The sequence below is a fragment of the Drosophila biarmipes genome, chromosome 2R (genome assembly GCF_025231255.1).
Source record: "Drosophila biarmipes strain raj3 chromosome 2R, RU_DBia_V1.1, whole genome shotgun sequence".
NCBI lineage: Eukaryota > Metazoa > Arthropoda > Insecta > Diptera > Drosophilidae > Drosophila > Drosophila biarmipes.
Window position 1 is genome coordinate 7,416,811 of NC_066615.1, and position 21,413 is coordinate 7,438,223.

Below are 21,413 nucleotides of genomic sequence, written 5' to 3' on the forward strand. Positions count from 1 at the left end.
CTTTTTCTGTTGTTTTTGTTGTTTCTGGCTCTGTTTATGTGCACACACACTTGCACACGGAGCAACGATTACGATAACGACGTCGCTGAGGCGGCGGCAGCGCAGCAGGCGGCATCATCGACAGCGGAACAACTGTGTGAGCACATTGGCACATTTAACAAAGCCTTTTATATGCACAGCGGAGGTCAGCACACCAGCGACAATCCAAATAGTTGATGCGAAGTAAATAAAACCCAGACGAATTAATACTAGGCAAGTGACTGCTACTAAATTACCTTTTGATATTTGCCGCTTTTATAATCTTAAAAAATGTTTGAAATGTTCCACTTGAAAACTTTGTGTCGCCCGAAATGGTTGCTTTTCATTTCCTTGCTTTTTGAACCGCACTCCTGCTGCTCCTGGGACAATCCTCCACAACATCGCAAAATGACCCGCCAAATAAGCCCCAAGGACCCTCTTCAACTGAGGAGTACGGCTTCAGGGCTTTTTTCTTTACTACCATACATCCTTGTATATGGGAAGAAAGGTTACGTAAAAGAGGTGACCGATCTTTATTGGTTAAAAGTTTTCGGGCGGGAATAACAGAATGCCCAATCACTATTGTCCATTGCTTAAAGTGCGGCTTTCTTTCGTCATAAAAATTAACTGCTATTCACTTGACCTCTGCTGTACAGGTCTATGTGTGACAGGCAGTCGGATAGGCGGGCAGGCGTCTGGAGGGCGGTGCAGTGAGGCGAGGAGGCCAACTCAGCAGGCGATGCGTGTAAAAAGGATAATTTGTCAATATGTTCGTTCGTTCCGGATTTGCACGGCCTTTGCCGGCAGTTGCCAGTCGCCCATTGCCAACATCATTGGGCCGGCGAAAATGGGATGGCATGGGCCGGGCTCCGTGTCCTGGCTTCTGGGTCCTGCCTTTGGGCCCTGTTTGCTGCCCTCCGTCCCGCCACAATCTCTCCCCCTGCCCATCCCCGCATTCTTTGTGCGCCTCTGCCGCTTATTCAATTGCTCGCTCAGTCAACGCAATCCTGCCACGCCCCCCACACTCCCACTTTTCCCATTTTCCTGCGGCCACATCCCGCCCGCCCCCTTTCAGTTGGCTGCTTGCACCATTCGGTTAGCAATGGTTAATAGGGCTTAGGAGCAGAAATTATTGCCTTGTTCAGTGTGAAGCAGGCCAAATCGGATGAGTTCGACCAGGATATTGCCGGCTCTCTGCGGGTTCGGTGACGGGGGCTTTTTGGTAGGTTGAAGGGGATGTGCTGTGGAAGGAACGATAAACGTTCGATGATTGGGATGCATTGGATGCATTCGATCCCAGGGAATTAAGTGGTTACACTGGGCAGCAGAGGAAATGGCCTTGTTCAGGTAACACACGAGGTGAAAGAAGGTTGTCCACATTATTTGGCTCAAAGCAAAACCGAGTTTAATAAGATTTGGATAATTATAACCCACTTATTAAAGCAGTGTGACCACAACTAGTCAACAACCAGTGTGACCATGAATCACTCAAATTGAGTAAAATTAGGATGTCAAAAAAAATTAAGTTTTAAGTGTTAAATATCTTGACAAAATAATGAAAAAGAACGATCCACTTCGTAAGCCGATTTTTTTCGCATCATTTTTTATTTAACGGTTGGGAAATAATCACCCATTTACTATTGCTTCCTCTTGCCCACCAAACTTCTAACAAACTGTCCAAAAAATATGGCAACTTGTTCAAAACCAATTACAGTTCAAATCTCTAGTGGCGAACACATTCCAAAAGGACGAAAAGTAATGCAGGGAAGAGGAAACGGAGGACAGGGAGAGGGAAGCAACAATCAGAGACGCCAAAGCAAAGCAAAGTCATCGCCAAAACCAATAACACAATAGACTGCCAGCCACACGAAACTCGACCAAACCACCCACCTCCATGGGACCACCACCCCACTCTGAAGGACGGGAGAACCGCAGAAGCCCTTTGCACTCCCTGAACTCTACCCCAGCCCCCGCCAAACCTTCAATCCAACCGCCCGTTCCAATCCCTGTGGGCAGCCCCGAGACACTTCTGCCATCGTCGAGGACAAAACGCTGGCGATGAGATTTTAAAAGCCATTTAGAAAAACACCCTCAGACACAAAACAAATCCACAAAAATACCGACACGGATACCAGAGGATGTACCAACACCAGCGCAGCGCGCACACACGGATACAACTCACAGATACGACACACATACACATAGGGAACTCGAAGCAGAGTAGAATAAACGCAAAGCTTACACAAAAGTGGCGTTAAAAATGATGCGGAAACACGATGTTCGTCAGTGGGAAAAGGGCACGAAGTGGTGCAAGCGGGGCAGCACGGGCGACAGGGGCAACAGGGGGTTAAGAGCAGGCCGAGGACAACGTCGACAATGAGCCTTCGAGGGAAAACCGCTGCTAAAACTTCACGCTTAAATATTTTTCACACCACATAGCGACAAGTTTGTGAAGACAGGCAAACAGCGAAAGAGACAGACGACTCACTGCAGAAAAGAGATGGACCGAGCGAGTGCGAACGAGACGGGTAGCCACACAGGACAGAGTGGGGACTTCAGGACTTCAAAATGCCACGAAACCCGACGGAAGTGCGAGGAATTCGCGGACTGGAAAAGCTTCAAGGCAAATGCCACAGCCAAGGCGGAGGGGAAGGGAAGAGTTGAGGAGAAAGGAGGAAGGACGTGGCTGTTAAGTAGACGGCAAATGTCTAAATACCCTTTTTGCCAGTGCCAAATGCCTGGCATTCCGACATGCGACCGCAGATGACTTGACGAGTGAGCGGTTCTCGGAGGCAATTGGTGGCTCTGTTACTTGGACACCGGAAGCAGATTACAAATGCCTCGTGACTCCATGACGACACTTTCTAATGGACACGTGAAGGCTGTCCAAATGAGGTTTTGAGTTGCCAGAGCGAAAGACTAGCTACAAAAATGGTTATAAATTCAGAAAATCATAGTTTCCAAGACCATATTTCATAGTTTTCATCTTTGCCAAAGCCTAACTAAGCCTTTTACTTTCGCACTGAGTTTATGAGAAGTAAGATTCGTTATTCTTAAAGTATTAACCGTATTAAGCGCATCCTACAGTGGAAAGCTGATCCCCAATTAATGCAGTGGCTAGTAACGAACTGAACTCAAAACTTCGAAACTCGATGAATGCCAAATAATTGCCCTGTCCCACTCAATTAAAGCTTGCCGTTCACTAACTCAACGTGGTGTTCCCAAGAAATCAATATGCTCGCTTCCTCGGTTCGTAGGGCAAACGAGTCGAGGACCACAGGACAGAGGATGGGAGTGGAAAGCGAGAACCCAAATCTAAACCGAAACACAATTGTTAGAAATTAAAAGGAAAACTTTAATCATACCCGCGGGCAGTCGCAGCAGCCAAGCGGGCCAGAGGGAAGTGTGGGATGCGGAGGAGGGGGCGACTGCGTTTGCAACTGTCTGAGAACACAACGAAACTTTTCCAAGTTTCCGGTCGTGTGTACAATTTTCCGTGCTCATTTCCGCAGCCATTTCCTTGGGCACACGTACACATCCACAGCCACAGAAGCACAAAAGCTGTCCCAAAAGGAAGCGGCAGCAGAAGTCGAGGGAAACCAGTGGAGGAAAACTCGCCAAGTCGCCATGCCTCGCACAATTGTTGTTCTAAGGACGAAAAGGACTTGCAGGCAAACTTCCACTTGAGGTCAGCGGGTGGTCGGGTGGGCGGTAAGTGAAAAGTGGCTGGATGCACAGCATACACATGTAGCGATTACTTCTCTCACTTGCTGCGGAAAAAGGCAGCCAGCAAGTTAAGCTAGTCAATGCAACTCCGTCTCCTACAGTGGAACTTCGTTAAGTGCATCTCTGATTCAGATTTTTTCAAGATCTTCCTTTACCATTATTTCATAAAAAATTGTATAATGGAAGATAACAGTAGAGTAGTTCTTGTCACACCCCTATTAACTTAGGCATATGATCTATATTAGGAAGTCATGACTCACAGGTGCTGTAAGGTATTTTGGTAAGGTCATGGGATGATCCATTCGAATCAAAACTATGGCCGACATGATTTCTGGACAATGTAATCTTATATTCTAATCTCCATTTCTGCGAAATTTTACTGAATATCACTATATAATAGCACAACCTAAAAATTTAAAATCAGCATACTTGTAAAAGTATCTTCAGCTAAAGTCTTTACTTCTTGAAAGAAGAGCGACTGTAGTTGCAACGCCTTCCGTACTGTGCGGATAACTTTTGCCGACTTCCTCTGCCGCTGACAGACGTCAAGGGGGCGTCGGGAGTTTGGGGGCCTGAATTGAGCTGGAGAACCGAATTTTTGCATGCCAGCAGGATACTGCGGTGGTGCTGTCCTGTGTGCACAGTCAGTCAATCAATACGTCAGTTGGGCTCATCAAAAATTCCAATCACAAATTGGCAGAGAGTCGTCCCGGGCCCTCCCCAGTTTTCCTTTCGGCTCCGCCTTCCCCTTCCGATACCCCCCACTTTTCTCGCTTGATTTCCCACACTTCCTGCGAAATTGCGAGTCCGTGAGGCTGCGAGGTGGTCGCAAGTCAAGCGCAGGCCCAAGAGCAGGACCTCCACTCACTTGACTGACCTCCGGGTGGTCCGAGGGATCGGGGGGAGCGGGCTGGATTCGATGGGTTGACTGGGGGCGTAGGCAATAATGGCATTTAAATGCAGGGTCACGTATCAATTTACTTGGTTATTAGTTACGAGCCCTCTCTCCGGACTTGACCACTGGCCACAAGCAGTCCCTCTCTCTCTCCGACCCCTCTACCTGTCTCTATCTGCCACTCTAGATATCCCCCCGTGGGCGAGTGTGTGCGTGTGCCTGTGTGTGGTTGTGTACCTCCTCCTTTTTGCCCCACTTGCCCTTTTGAACCGACGAGCAAATCCGGGCTGAGCGCTCAGTTTGTTGCTCTTTTCGCCCGCTCATAACGGATATGGCTTTGTGCTAAACTGACAGCACAAGCTCCGCACCTGACCCACAGTCCACCGCACCAGGAAGCACCACCCACCCACATAACCGACTAGCAAGCCACCCACCAACCACCCACCGCACCATTCCAGTTCCCATTAGAAGAGCACCCGCAGTCAAAAGTTTTTCACTTTTCAAGTTCTCGCTCTCTGTGCTCAGTGGTTGGGCCTCCTGCTCTCGGTGTGGATGCACCACCCTCGAGCCACCTAGCACCACCCTAGCACGCAGGCCCCTTTTGGTTGCAGTTCCGGGCTCAAGGAGCAACTGGCAGGCCATCTTCCAACCGAGCCAAACACACACGAGTCGTGTGGCCAGGATACGATGCCTTCGTATCCTTCAGCTGAGAGTAGTGCAGAGGGAGACCGAGCGAGTGTGCGAGAGAGACGGCCGAAGAGCGAGTCCAATAGCTATGAGGATAGGTGCCGTGCCACAGCAGCAACATGCAATGTGCAACAGCAACAGCAAGAGCAAACAGCAGCAGCAACGGCAGCTATGCCAGCGAAGCAATCTGCGGTGCACAGATAGTTGCACTGCGAGAAATTTGGCTGGACAGAGACCAACAGGACACGAAAAGTTTTTAGCCACTTTCTTCTACGACTTTATAATTCCCAAGTGGTTCTAGCTTTAGAGTGGTAAATTATACTATTTTAAGGTAGGTTTTTTGGCAAAGATGGTTCGGAAAGATAGTTTTATGTATATCTCGATAATTTTCTTATAACAAAAACTTATTTTAGGCTATCTTCTTTGATTTCGGCTAATATAGTTCAACCATTTTCTTGGTTTGTACCCTTAGTATGCCGATTTCTATCAGTGCTCTGCAGGCAGGCAAAAAAATCAGCATTTCCTGAATTCGGCTTTCATCGATACCTTGGCACAGGCGTCAGAGCTTTGGGAGCTGGTGCACTCACACAAGAACACTCTGCTACACACACAGGGTTCCCTCGTGCTGGGCTGCAAAAAATGAGGCAGGAGAGGAGCCGGAGCCATTTAGGGTGAGCAAGTGTACGGGGGCTGCCACAACAAATCCCTAAACAAGCAACAACAACCGGCGCACAACACAACTTCCGACGTCGACACCCAGCGTCAATATTCCTAGAATGGCGGAACGCAGCCCCGTCCTCATCCTCGTCCTCGTCCTCGGATTCTCCTCGTCGTCGGCCTTGTGGGTGGTTGTGCGCCTCCCCCGAGTCCGACGGACTGCATTCTGCATGTAGAGCGGAATTTCCGGTCTAACCTCACAGCGCCCAAGCGGAAATACAAGCGGATTAGCTTTTAGATTTATATACTAACAAACACCGATTAGACAGGTGGCCGGGGTGGTGAGTCCTGATCCCAGAGAGAAGCGGAGAGACCAATCGAGAGGGAAGCTCGCCGAGCAGGGATTCCCGGAGAGAAGCCGAGAGAATGGCTTGGTGAAAGCAGCGAGAGATGGGGGAAGTGGAGAACCGGAGAGAGTGTGAGAGAAAGAGGCTTCTCACCGGGAGAATTGGGGGTAAGCACTCTCTGCACTTCAGCACTTGGTTGGTAACCTTGTTTTTGTCGCTCCTGTCGCTTTTTGCGTTGCATTTCAGTGTTTCCAGCTCGAAGTTCAAATGCGAGAATATTTTCGAATACTCTTTCCCTTCCCTCTCTTTTTGCACACCTGTCTCCTTTCTGCTTTCACTGTGCAGCTTTGGTGTTAATTTTTCAGATGCCAGCCAACTTGCGGTTATTTTGCAACTAATAGAGCGTGTACTCGTTCAGCCCGAAATCGAACTGAGGTATTTAGGAGAAACTATTTTACGAACATTTCTTGCACTGCTTTCAACGGCAAATATGGGACTGTTTGACAAATTCCAACTTAGGAAATAAATATATATTGAAGGCGTTCGGAAGGCAAGAAAAATGGTTAACAATTTTTTTTGAACTGGAATTTTTTTTACGATCACTGCAATTTATGCATAATTTTTGGATTTCCAATCTTACATTTTGATTCCACTTGGAATGGTTAACATCCGAACTAAAATATATAATTTAAAACTTTTAGACTCCCTCAAAAGATTTATTTTTCATAAAATCTCAAGAAAAATCGTTATTTTTATACTATACAATCCTAGCCATTAAAATAGAATTTGCTCTATTACTACAATTAGATTTTCCCACACTAGGAAAGGCAACCTAATATTTTGTTTTCAAAAATGGTTGCCACATTTATCAAATTGTTTGAAGGGTTTTTAAAAGCTGTAAAAAGTTCTCCATCTGCTGTTGAGCAATTCTTTGGTTATGATTAAACCTTCCGTACCCCCGGGCAAAGGAACAACTTTCAGCTGCCAAGCTCCACAAATCGCAACTCCCAGACTATTAGTACGTAAATGTATGAAGATATAGATATAAAGCATTTTTTGCGCGCTATTCAGACGCTCGAAGGAAATGGTTTGCCACCTTAAAAATTGCAATGAAAGTCGTCGTCAAATTGTCATAAAAATGCGATAACTTTGCTTTGTGTTGTTCCTGGGTGTGGTTGTTATTGTTGCCTTGTTTTATTGTTTTTGTTTTTTGGGACTTGGAATTTTTGTTGTTTCTGTGGCCGGGGTGTTGTCGTTCTGCCAACTACGAGAGCATGATAAATTTTTACGATGTTGCCATAACAATAAACCGGGCTTCGGCTGGCTCCGGCATTCCAGTGGCATGTGAAAAGCGCGCGCGGAAAATGCAGAACGTGAAAAACTAATAAAAATCTGCTGCTGCTGCTGGTGGTGCTGCTACTGTTGGCAAGCTGCGAAACTTTTATGGCCAAACTACGCGCTCCATCAAAACGCAGCGCCAAAAGGGGTGAGAGCGGGGTCGAAAGGGGTTGAGCGTGCGGTGCAAATGTGAAAAGTGCAAAAATAGCTCAGGTGCAGGGCCTGGATAAGCGAGGAAGTCGTCAAAGGGGCTGATGATGCAGGGATACATACTTTTCAAATCCCCATGCCGGCATAGCCGACTTTTGTGTCATCCATGGCACCACACCCATGGCAACGCCATTCCATCCACTTCCGACAACCTGAAAAGTTTTTGAAGCCAGGCAAAAAGGGGAAAACAACATTCTGTGTGACAATGAACGATTATTTTTCATAAAAGTGTGCACATTGATTGACAGGATCTGGGAGGCAAGGACAAACAAACTGTCATTTAAATATTTCTTGGGAAGAACAAACTGTACAAAATTACAATAAGCTACAGGATAAACTCAAATCTACTGAGGGTAAATATTCAATTGAAGTCAGTTTAATATATAATATATTAATATTACGTTTATCTATCTTGAAATACAATTCAAATTACTGATTAAATAATAAGTATAGATTTAAACTCAAGAAAACTTTAAAATAAAGATGACTTCGGACTTTTCCCAACGATTTTCTCCCCAAGTTCCCATTTAGACCGCTTCTCCTGAAATCGTAGCATACATTTCAGGGCATTTCGGGATTGAGCTACCCAACCTCTGTTAATTCAACTTCTCCTTCAATTTCTCCCTGCAGATCAATCATCCCAGTCACGAACTCAGAGCCCGTTTTACATAGACTTTTTTCGGTTTGAACCCGGGGCAAATGCCTACATGCATATGTGAGTATATAGGAGTATAAGTGCACGAGGACACAACCAAGTGGATGTCACCAGACCATGAAGTAGGCCTTTTTCGGGGGACGAGATTCGGTGGACAGGGCGGTAAGCTCCTTGTTTGGCTTTGGGATATTTTTGGATTTTGGTTTGCAAATGGATTTATAACCCCTTGTGTGATTTTATAGGCCCTTAAGCCATTGTTCAAATAACCGGGCGTGCCAAGCCACCGATTCCTCCCGGCACACCCCCTGTCAATCTGCCCACCACCACCCCCTCCACATTGTGGACTGACTTGCAATCCTGGACTCATGGCAGGCGTATGCGTATCCTTCTAATGATATTTGAGGAACGGATGTGTATGTAAAACCAATAATAAGACGACCGCAGGGGGGCAACTGGGAGGGTGCAGATGGCTAGAAGGATGATTGGATGGATGGGCGGTGGATAACAGGATAGATGGGTGGATGGTTGGTCGCTGGATGGCTCGTTCTGGCCGAAATGGTTAACAAGTGGTGCGTGTATCAATTCAATTGAATTTGCAAATGTTGTTGTTGCCCACTGATGCATGAAGGGTCCATGAATGCCCTAGAGCAGGATCCGCATCATTATCATCATCATCAGCTAACTGAAGTATTTTACGTTGTATCCCAATGCCACTTGATGTTTGTCTTCCGATTTTTGGGAGCGGGAAGGGAATCACAAGAAGCTGATTTACGCAGTTCGAGGTCGGGATTGGGGGATGAAATACTCGCGGCGGAGATTGGAAAAGAGTACGCAAAAGAATACATAGTTACAATATTCTCAGGCATTTAAAGGTCTCTTCGGATTTGGTTACACCTGACAATAAAAAGTGGTAATACAAATTATTCTGGGTATAATGATTAATAAATGTAAAAATAATTTCCGAAAAAAACCAAAACTTTTTAATTTTTATTACAAAGCTTTAAAAATATATTATTTAAGAAAGATATATATTACAGAACCAATAACCGTTGACCTGCTATCCTGTTTTCTTAATGAATTCAGCATCATATGAAAAATATATTTTTTTCTCAGCATTCTCCCCCGACCGCAATACAATTTTAACACTTTTCGCTTAAGCAAATGAGCGTTAATTAAAAAATTGTGAGGCGGCGCAATGCAGCACAAAAGAAAGGCAAAGGAAGCGGTAATAAATACCATTCAGAAACAGCCAACAAAAGCACCGACAACGACGACAATCGGAAACAACGTGAGCGGGCAAAGCAATGGCAACAATTCAATTAAAATGCCAAAGGGGCCTCAATGGCATGCAAAGTGCTCAGGGGAGCGAAATTAACCCCTATAAACTCGTAATATGCTCAAAATGATGCACTTAAAAACACATTAATCACATCGACAATTATGCCGGACGCATGCAGCGTTTGTGTGCGTGAGCGAACGGGGAGAAAAGTGGAAGTAGGCGAAGGTGGGAGGGTGGGAAGGAGACCGAAGAAGAAGCCGACACGTGCTTAAAAATAAACGGGGATTCTCCCGGTCCTTGTAGAATGTGAAAAAATGGGAAATGTGCGGGAAAACCAACCACCATAAATATTCGTAGTTCACAGCGAAACACATAGAACATTTAAATATAAAAGTAAATAACATTAAAAAAAAATTATTATTATAATATATATTTCTATATAAATGTAGTAATTTTTTAATGTCTCTTTTTTCAGAAATATTTGTTTTTTTTTTTTTATTTCAACAAAATCTGTCAATAATAATACTTTTAAACACTCTTTTAGTATTTCTTTTGAGCGCCTTGAGTCACACCTAATAAGTTTCGCTCAGTGTAGGCCAACTGGACCCCATTGTACCGAGCATTCAAAGCATAAAAGCTTTCGTGTCGTCATTAAAAACTGTTTTTGCTAATTAAGTGCTCAATTGAGCATTCAATTTCACACACACACACAGAGCGGGGAGGAGGTGGCGAGCACGGGAGAATGGGAGAGTACACAAGCAAACAACTGCGAAACAGGGTAAATACCCATCCGAGCAGAACAAAAACCCAGAAACAGAAACAGAAACCAAAGCAGAAGCAGGAATATCAACAGCAAACAAGGTCTGCAGCTTTAGACTCCCCTGCCGCACCTCTGTCCCACCCCCCAGCCATTCTTCACCTACGGCCAAGGCAAACGAAACGAAATGAACGAAAGTATAACAAAGTTGGTTTATTTGCTCAGTTAATGCAAAATGATTCCCCCGGGGAGAGGTGAGGAATCAGCGGTGCAACCACAGTGGAGAGTGCCTAACGGGGCGTACAGTGTGGCCTGCTTCTTGAGCAAAGTGACGGGAGTGTTTTGCCAGAATTTCAAAAATATTTCCAAAGTACATTTATTCTTTAAAGGGTTAAAATATAAAAAAGATATAAGAAATTAAAAACAAGTTAAATATAATAAGCCTCTTAACTATTATGAAATAAGCAATCATCTTCTGCACATTGTGACAGCTTGGAAAAATAAAATCTTTTTCTGTGCACCAAAACACCTAAAAAACAACAACAAACGCGAGGCACAAAGGGGCGGGTAATAAAAATGAGTAAAGGAAAACACAAACAAAACCCGAGTCGACATAAGGGTAAACACGATTCAATAAAATTACGCTGAAAAGTATGCAACAGAAACAAGCAAACAAAGTGAAAGGGGCGAAGGGGGCGGAGCCGGAGGTGGGCGGTGAAGGACGGCGAAAGCTGGTCTGAGCTCATAAAGCAAACAGTTACTAGGCGCTGACGAAGAGCTGAATAAACTGGGAATGAATGCCAGAGCAAACGTGGCGAAAAAAGAAAGTGCAAAGCAACCAGCTCGAAGAAATACAAGACCGAAACCGAAAAAAAAACCAAAGTACGCCAAAGGAGACGAGGAGAAAAAGTACTTAAAAAGCTCACAAGCAAATATTTATAACAGTAAATCACTTTGGCGCTCGCACACACACACAAGCAGGCGGGTGTGAGAGCGGGAGAGTGCGAGAGGAAAGGCAAGTGAAAAGTGCAATAAAAGAAGCAACAATGGTGCACTGAGAATTATGGTTGGTGTTCAATGTAAAAAGAATGCCTTGTAATTATATTATATTTTTAACTACGGACTAAAGTTTAGAAATGACATTACAAATGTACCTTAAAGTATGTAACAACATACTTTCGAAATGATCTATTTTGTGGCATACTCTAAGACACCTTTATACAACATTCACGGATTTCCATAGTATTCCCTGCAATATCGTAAGAAATTTCTTCACGTGCACCCTCGTAAGCGAAACTTGTGCTGCACAAATGTTGTTCTACCTCTGTTTCTGCAACTGTTTTGCTGCAAGGAGCAACTGGCAAATATTTAAATTCGTGCGCTAAAGCACACAATAAAAACGTAAACAAATACAAAGTAAATATGGCGGCGACAGAAGCAACAACAAGAGCAACAAAAAGGGAAAGCATGTCGCGCACTCGTGTCTTCGTGCTTTCACCTCCTTTCTTCTTTCTCCTTTCTGTTCCCCAGCTGCACTCCGGGGGTTGCTCGGACTCAAAGTCGGGCTGTATATGCGAGTCCTTAGTTGTTGTCAAGTTTTTAATTAAATTTGGGACTGCAATTTTTTGCAACAAGAAAGTAACGAAGAGATAGGTTGAGAGCCCAAAAGTTTCAGTGCAGATATTAGCTGCAACAATAAGATTATCTTTGGGCAACAACTTTTGGCCTGCCAACGAAGAGATCTCATAAGCCTGGCTAATAAAAGTCTTTCACAATTTATACGGCAGCGCAAGATGCAATTTGAACACGGCAAACTCTGCCAATAAATACATTTCATTTTATGGGATAGACGAAAATGAAAATATTTTTACACAACTGCGTCTGCAAATTGTCGGAAACAAATCGATGCCTACAAATTGAATAGGAAAATACAGAAATTGTTACGGCTAACTCGATGTGCCGACCGAAATCGAACAAAAGCAAAGCCCGCTGAGTGCCGAACGGAACGAACTACCGGCCACTCTACCCTCAAATAAATATGTTTAACCAAATTGCTAACCAACACCAGCCCCCTTGGAGAGGAAACGAAAAAAGGACGAGTCAGGCGTAACATATTTATTGACATTGCGGTTGCCGGGCCCAGGACCGAGGACCCAGGATTCAGGATTCAGGGCCGAGAACCCGACTCTCAAACCCAAACGCAAACCCCAACCCAAACCAAAACCCTCGTATCCGGACACACATTGGATTTCAGTTAGCAGTTAGCTGGCAAGCAACCACCGCCACTAACCACTGACACCAGGGCCGCAAGCCCCACGACACCTCGTACCCCCGACCCGGTACTCCGGGCCCCAGAAACCTCCGAGTGAGTGGCACTTGCAAGTGTGGTGTTTATGTTCCATACATCAAGGGTTTATGGGCTAAACGTTTATGTGTCTGGCAACAACAAGCTTTTAAAGGGTTTCCATACTCTCGGCCGCCCATATAGGTACGGGATAGCTTCTATAACCCAAACTCGTACAACTTAAGCTCTGGAATTGGAGCTTCCATTGCATACCTATACGTAAAAGGTATAACTTTCCTTACTAACACTTCAAGTTGCCAAAATAATAAGGCTTTGACATAAAACATTTATTAAATACTATTACTTCTTGAGTATCAGATGTTGGAGAACAGAATAGTTTGTTAAAAAATCTAAACTTTTTTTTAAAACATTACTTATAATTCGATCTTAGCATAAGTCAGATATATCTGACATACGACTGCTTTGGTTAAACTTTCATAAACGCATTGACCTTTAAAAAGAAACGTTGGCCTGCCAAATCAAACATTTCCTATAGTTTTTAGTTTTTTGACGAATTTATAGCTGCCATGTATAACCCCTAAGATGTGTTTTTAGGTTGCACTGTTTTGGTCGCACCTAAGGAAGTTCCACTGTACCCACAAGCATATGTGGAGGGTGGCGCTCTAAGAGTCAATGCTGAAGTTTGCCTTGGTAGCGCCACTTGAAATTTCACTTACACCCACATGGAATGCCTTTTTGTGCGACTGTGTGTGTGCGTTGACGTTGCACACTTCGTTGACTCCCAAAAGACGCCCACACTCAAACGGTTGACCTCAGACGTCCGCCCACCCCCCGATGAAGGGGGGCGATCGGGCGGTGGGCTAACGTATTACAAAATGTATTTTATCTTCATCGATTGGCAGAATTTATATGTTTTTTCATGCCACATCAGCGCTTTATGTGAGCACATAAATGGAGAAGGAAAGGCAGGAGGACGCATTCTGCAGGGCTGGGCATGGGGAAACCCCCTTAAGTGAGTGGAGGTTATGTGCTGACAGCCACGAGCACCACCATATGCATATCTTACGGCTCGGGAGTGTGGGATAAATCAGCTGCTGCTAACAGATGATGATGATTACAAAGGGATGAAGTTGTAAGACTGCGATACCAACTAAGATGTAAAGCGTGTTGCTCGGAATGGAAAATGTCCCTAGAAATGGGCAACACAATAAATTGTTTTGGCATGCACAGCAATTGGAGGAATTTTTTTAACCTAATGGAGTGCAGTCGTAATACATTTAAAAGTAAAGATTGTTTATGAAATAAAATTGTTTAGCTTAAGAAAATGTTTAAAAACTTATTCAAAATCGAAGGACGCTATGAAAATTAAATTTTTCGATTCAAAGGCTTGCCGAATTAAGCAGACATCTGAAAGGAAACACAACCACCGTTTATTGAATATTCACGGGATACGAAAATCACCATAATCTCCAGCTAGAAGTCAATTTTATTTTGCATAATTCCCCTTGAATGTACATCATATACACGCCACTACCCATCCTCGCGCACGACAGTCCTCTGTGTCTGCAATCATGTTTGCCAATTATGCAAATGGCGATGCGACCCACTGTGCAACCACTGTGGGCCACAGCCGAGTAAATACACTCCAAACACTTGGCTTCGTGTTTACCACAATTTACTGCGACTCGAGTCGAGTCGAGTCAGTCGAGCTCTAGCGAAAATAAATGCAGTGCACATTTTTTGCCCACAATTTCCTGAAAGTTGCCAGTGGCGGGGAAAGGGGGTTTGGAGAAAGGGGGTCGGAGCACAATAAACTGAAAAGGCGAAGACGAAGGGGTCGGGGCTTAGGTCGTAGCTTGCCACAAGCCAAATATGTCTGTGTCTGGGCCTGGATTTCAGCCCCCAGCCCGCAAGCCAACGCCTAGCCCCTTCGCAATCTACACCCCTGCCCGTGCTCGCTGTCTCGTTCACACTTTTCTTTCAGTCTCGTCCTGCCATTCGTGTCTGGAAAGTGTGGCAATAAAAAGGATAATGTAACTGTTATTCTACGCAAAACGGAAACGAAGAAGGGGTGGAGGTGGCTGCGGGAGGGGGTGGTTGTGGCAGTCGGGGTGCCGAGTGCTTGAAATATTTTTGTGGCAAAGGTGGCAACTTGGGCAACAACAAGATGTGGCTAAAGTAAAAAGCACAACCAAAGGCGGCAAAAACGGAATTGTGGTAAGGAGGGATGGGGATGGGGATGGGGATGGGGATGGGGATGGGGATGGGGATGGTTGGGGGTTCGGGGTCCTTGCTGAGTGACTGACTGAACAAGTGGCAGCGAGGAAACGGCTGTCAGTCAAAAAGGGGGAAAAGCGGTTGGCAGGGATGGGGGTTTGGGTGGCAGGCCCAACTTGGTGGTGCAAAAAACCATTCCGAGAGCGAACGAAACGAAACGAAACGAAAGGAGACGAGGCGAGCAAGAGTGCCAAAGAGCGAAGCCGGAAAATTGTGTGGAAATTTGAGCTTCTTTTGAAATTGAGGCCGGAAATGACACCCACACACCACCCCACTGCGCAGAGAGAGGGACGGCAACAGGGGATGCGAGCGAGAGAGCCAGAGGGGGAGGGGGACTCACAATGACGACGCCGCCTGTTGTTGTGTTAAACAAAATGTTTGCGGGTGCAATAAGCGTAAATTCAGTGGTTTTATGTTTACTTATTCAACTCCTCGACCGCCCAACCCCCAGAGCATAACTTCATTTTATTGGCAGGGGTGGGGGGTGGTTCTCCCCCTTCCGGGTGGAAATATACTTTTTGCAAATCGATGCCAACTCCTTAAACGGTGGGTGGTGGAGGTTGGACGGTGGGGCTTTCGGCCCACGATCCCCAGGGAAACTGGCTTCGGTGGGTGTACGGTGAACACGGGACAGGAAGCGTGTGGCATGTTGAATGGTCTTGAGTGTTTTCGTATGGTTGACAGGATAACACGGAGTAATTCAATTCGAAATACTTTATGCTGTTGCTTTTATTATTTGTGCTTGCTCGGTCGGTCGGTTGGTCGGTTGGTCGGTCGTTCGTCGTCGTTCTCGTTCTCGTTCTCCTTTCGTTTGGGGATTGCTGTTGTCGGAAGTGGCATTTGTAGGTGGTTGTCTGGGGGTGGTGGCTCGTTCGATGGGCTGTTCGGGTGGGTGGGCTGCATAAAAATTCGTGTGCCAAGTTATACACACTCCCACAGACACATACACACACTCAGGGATTCGGTCTGTGTGCTTGTGGTTTCTCTGTTTATTTATTTTTATGATGTTTCCTTTTTGGCATTTTATTGAAGAAGTTTACCGACGCCATTGCTGCTGCATAAATAAACGAGGATAGCGGGCGCAGGCACTCACCGCCGCCCCCGGCCCCGTTGCAATTCATAAAAAATCAATATTTATTACAACAGCTAGTACATGGGAAACCTCCTTGTGGTCTCAGCTTGTTATTGGGCATTTAATCAGTTGATTTCTTATTCAGGTTGAAGTTTTTGCTCTCCATTCGTTTTGGGGGAAATGCAATTAGAGAAGCTTTTGCCGAGATTTTTCCGAGTATGTACTGGAAATTCATCTGGGATTAAGGACACTTGAGTGCCAGGGGCAAAGCACGATGTACACCAGAAAAAATTGAATTTGGGGAAAAACAAATGTGTACGGATACATATGTACTTGAAATCTTTCTTTGCTTTCGAAATTTTAATGTTAAATTGGTTGGACATTTAATCGTCACGTTATATCTCCAATTTTGATTCTTGGAAACAACTGATAAAACAACTGTTCATAAAATAAACGTCTACGACATAAAATATTTTATGGAAAAATTTTTATATTGAAATCGAATTGCACTCTCTAGTCTTTTATTCACACAAAATACTTTGACTAAGAATTTTAAGTCCAGCCACTACAACACATTAACCCCAGTTAGCGCACTGGCAGCAGATTCCCCACAAATGCTTAACTTTTGTTGAGTAAAAATGCAAAATAATCACCGAGAAAATGCCTTTCTGCCCCCAAGCCAGTGACCAATGTTCCTCTTTGGGGGCTAAACGAGCCGAGCTAAGGCTATTACTGAACTGTCCGAGCAAAGCGGGCAACGCCGAACACTCAAAGTTAAGTGAAACCAATTGAAATTTATTGACGCGAATTGGGTTTCACTTGAACCCGCTAACCCCGGGCCGCCGGCTCGGCGTGTCGCGTTACCAGAAGTCGGGGAGAAATCAGATCGGCTTCCCCCCACGCCCGAGGAGTCACTTACCTTCTTTTGACTTGTCGTACTGCTTGGGCGATGTGGTCTTCTTCCCTGGCACGGGCCTCATGGCATTGTTGATGTGCTGGGGGCGAGAATTGGCACATGGACACCACGGGTCAGATTTCATTGCCCAACTGCCGAAGGTACAACTTAATACTCACGATGCGATCGGAGCGCTCGCCGCAGGGCAAGCGGGCCACTGCGGATTCGGGACTGTCCTCCGGCGGAGGCGGCTGGGGCACCCAGTTGTAGGCCCGCCTGGAAATGGGCACCCCAAAGCGATCGTGCTGCGAGGCTTGTTGTCTAAAAAATTATAGGAATCAAAGATTAATTAGTAAAGTAAACCACAAGGCAGGTGGGGTTTTCACTTTCATGAGCACACATGTGACGCTTTCACCACTTTATTATAGCGCTAATCATTAAAGCATTAAACTTATTATCAGCAAACCAGTACTCATCGGAACAGAACTGATTATTCCCGCTTTAAACATGAATCATAAGCGGTGCGAATGAACCTAAAGCACATTATTATCGCGCTTACAACCGCACAAAACTTAAATTTTATCATACTTGTTGTCTTAAAAATGAATGGAAACACCTCATTTCTCAGAAAAGTTGTAAATGTCGCTTGCTAATTAAAAGATATTGAAATCGCATTAATTATTCAAGTTCTATGCAATAAGGCAACCGTTTTGGATATTAATATAAACTAAAACAAGAAAGGAAGTTGCCGAAGCCGACGTTTGTATACCCTTGCAGTTATAAGAAATAATTAACTTTTTAACACCATGTGATATTTTTAAGGATTGTTGCTGACCTTAGTGATATTAAAAAACCAGTATTATAATATAATATGTCAAAAAGCCCGACAGTTATTATTTGTTTCATATTATTTTCCCACCAATTTTCCGATCGTTCCTATGATTTTGATAAAATTTAATTAGAAGTTCAGAACTAATTAAAGAGTGTTATTATTATTTATATGTCAAAAAGCACCAAATCTATAATTTCTTTTATATTATTTTTCCACCAATTTTCCGATTGTTCCTATGGCAGCTATATTATGTAGACGTCCGAGTTTAAAATCGAAAATTTTATTCAAAATTCAGAACTAATTAAAAAATGTTATTTACAAGCTTAGAAAGTTATATGTCATAAAGCACCAATCCTATAATTTGTTTTATGTTATTTTCCCACCAATTTTCCGATCGTTCCTATGACAGCTATATGATATAGTCGTCCGATTTCAAAAAAATTTAATTATATTATTATATTATCGAGATACCCAATAACCCATGATCTAGGGAAAAGGATCTGCACAGGGATTACACGCTATCACAAGAGGCCCAGTGTAACCTATGTGGGGGGATTGGTTGTCTGATCTCCAACTATTCCTAGCCCTAGCCTTTTATATTGTATTCGGAGTCTTTGATTCCTTGTTATCTAAATCAAACTATAAAATAATCCATGAATAACTAAAATCTACTGTGTTTACAACTACACATTTTTAAAATATAATTATTTGTTTTTTGCAGTGATGACGCTTATGTATCAAACCCTGCCTTTGGCAAGCCAAAGTAGTCCATGTGTGCAGCACCTTTTTAATTTTTAAAGATGATTGCTATCTTCGTTTTTCATTTAGATTTTCTTGCGTATGATGCTCCCAAGGGCAGTTAAACTATTGTTTTTCATTATTCCTATGGGAGCTATGGAATATAGTTGTCCGACCCGACTCCTTTCGACTTTTATACTGCCAGCAATAGGAAAAGGACTTTTCGGGAGGTTTTATCTTAGTTGTTTTGAAACAAAGAGACTATTTCGAGTAAAAACGGATAGACGAATATACAGAATAGACAGAATGGGCTACATTAACTCGTTTAGTGGGGATTTCTTAATTATACACACTTTATAGGGTCGGACCTATATACTGCGCTCATTATCCTTTGCAAGGGTATATAAATCACGTTCATTTTGAAAAGCTGATACCCTTTTATCTGTCCTCCCACCTTAAGCTCTCGTAGCAGTCTAGACAGACGACCGCGTATTCTCCGTTTTCCAGCAGCAGGCCATCATCGCTCTTCTGGTGCTTCACAAAGGGAAACTCGTTGACGGGCAGCGCCCGAACTCTCTTCCGGTAAGTCGTAATGCCGCACAGGTGACAGTTGTAATCGTGCCAGTTGTATTTACGATCGGCTGGATTCACACTGGGACTTTGCGCCTCATATCTGTGGAACGGTAACACACATTAATGAGTACTTGTACATCTGATATTAAAAGCAGTTGACTCACTTGCGCCACTGATTCAACATGGAATGGTAACAAAACGTGCAAACCAGGGCCGAATTGTTTCTTAGCTGCTCAGCATTGGGCAGCGAGTTGTGTTTGAGCAGCAGTGGAAAATAAGGTCGAGAACCCTAAAGAATTACATAAAGTCAAAGAATAAGTACAAAGTTACAATCACGATAGAGCTAGTTAGTCTGTTAAGTTGTTTAAAGAGTCCTTACTGTCCTATAATCAAGTAAACCCTTTCGTTTGTGACTCATTTAAAATAAATAAGTCCTATTCAGTACCTCCAGCTTACACTTGAAATCTAAAAAATATCTAATGACCTGACGGTCAATTTCCTGCATTAGTCGTTACATTTCTGATTGGTATTTAAATAAACCGAACCACATCTCATTACCTAATCAAAATGGTTCGCTTGTTAATCATTGCTCAATAGAACAAAGATAACATTATTTGATATATACACCGAATATTATCCAATGCAAGCGCTATCTAAAACAATCCGCACACACATCGTGTAACTTTTGTATTTACTCACACATCGAGTAACTTTTGTATTTACTCAGTCCTGAGTATCTATATTGATTGACTGCGTTTGTGCCCTTATTGGAAAAGGGGAAATAGCTTGATTTATCAGCAAATTACATGTTTGGTAATGCATTCATACAATGTGGCACGAGATAAGTGTAGGTCTTATACAAACTCAAGCGGAACGCAATTTAATCTATTAATTCTCAAGTCGATCTCTTACAGAACCCTAAACGTTATTAAATGCAGCTTTATAATTATAGCAAATTATTAAATACTTTGATATATGAGGTATTTCTTGAAGAATTAAAGGATTTGCCTTTACAATATATGTTCTTACTGGCCTGAGTTCTTGTATGGCAGTAAATGGTTTTAACAAGCAAAGATTTACAACCATGCTTACTGATTACAGATAACAATTCTTAGCTGCAGAGATAGGCAAAATCATATTTCATAAGAATAATTTGATTTTTCCTATAATTACGATATTATTTTAAGACATTAAATTGGTAAGGCTTTACACACTTAATTTCAAAAAACTTCATGATAGAGAACATCCCAGCAATTATGACACTATTTTTTTTACATCCGCTTAATCTGACCAATGGCTAATGTAAAAAGGATTTTATGAAACAGTTTTAGAGCAAATCCAGTATCACTAAAAATCAGATGCAATAAAACAGATATCACATAGAATACGGCGCCTACTTTTAACATATAGTATGAAAAGTCATACATCTTTCTACTATTTAGAAACTACATGTGGGTCCCACAAGAGCGTTGTATTTGCTATTTCCGCTATTAAGTAATCCTGACGGCGCAATGTTAAGTGCGTTACTCTTCAAACAACCTCCTTAACCAGTTACTATCTCTAACGGCCTCTTTGACGGCTATACCTCTTTGCTGGCATAGAGGACCCTGGCTAACGTCAGGTCCGAGTGCAGGCCGCAGAGATAGCAATAGATTGATGTGCTGGCAGGCGTCGAGGATGATATGGAGGGTGTGGAGGGCGGAGTGCTGATGCTCGTGGCGCCGTGCCGAGATCCGTTGGGTGAGTTGGAGGTCAGCATGGGCGAGGGAATGTTGTATCTGCAAGGAAAAAGGTTTGGTTAGTCGGCGAGTCGACATTTATATATGACATTCAAATGGATAACCTCCTGTGCTCGAGGGGAACCCGATCCGCATCCATCGTCTCCCACTGACTGGCCAAGTAATCCTTGCAGTCCTTGCAGGCCAGCACGCGATTGCTGTTCAGTTCGTTGTTGTTGTTGATGTTGTTGTTGTTATTGTTGGTATTATTATTATTGTTATTATTGCTGGTTACGGCATTGGCCTTGAGACAGGGAAAGTGCATGGCATGGGAGTTCATGTGCTCGGCACTGGTGGACAGCCAATCCATTTTGTTTGACGGGCACAGCACTTTGCAAATGGAGCAACTACAAGACGGGAATTGAAACATTAGA

At 43.8% G+C, this 21,413-nt stretch overlaps 1 protein-coding gene across 8 annotated transcripts in view; it reads right to left on the bottom strand.

Moving 5' to 3' along the window:
* Positions 1-21,413, bottom strand: part of LOC108026624 (zinc finger CCCH domain-containing protein 18) — a 72,867-nt gene that overhangs the window by 22,618 nt on the left and 28,836 nt on the right. For all 8 annotated transcript variants that reach the window (XM_017097637.3, XM_017097636.3, XM_050888028.1 and 5 more), the window contains 6 exons: positions 21,105-21,386; positions 20,847-21,039; positions 19,426-19,550; positions 19,143-19,361; positions 17,298-17,439; positions 17,143-17,218 (listed from right to left, as the gene is read on the bottom strand). In XM_017097637.3, the coding sequence (XP_016953126.1) occupies positions 17,143-17,218; positions 17,298-17,439; positions 19,143-19,361; positions 19,426-19,550; positions 20,847-21,039; positions 21,105-21,386 (1,037 nt within the window). The remainder of the gene's footprint in view (positions 1-17,142; positions 17,219-17,297; positions 17,440-19,142; positions 19,362-19,425; positions 19,551-20,846; positions 21,040-21,104; positions 21,387-21,413) is intronic.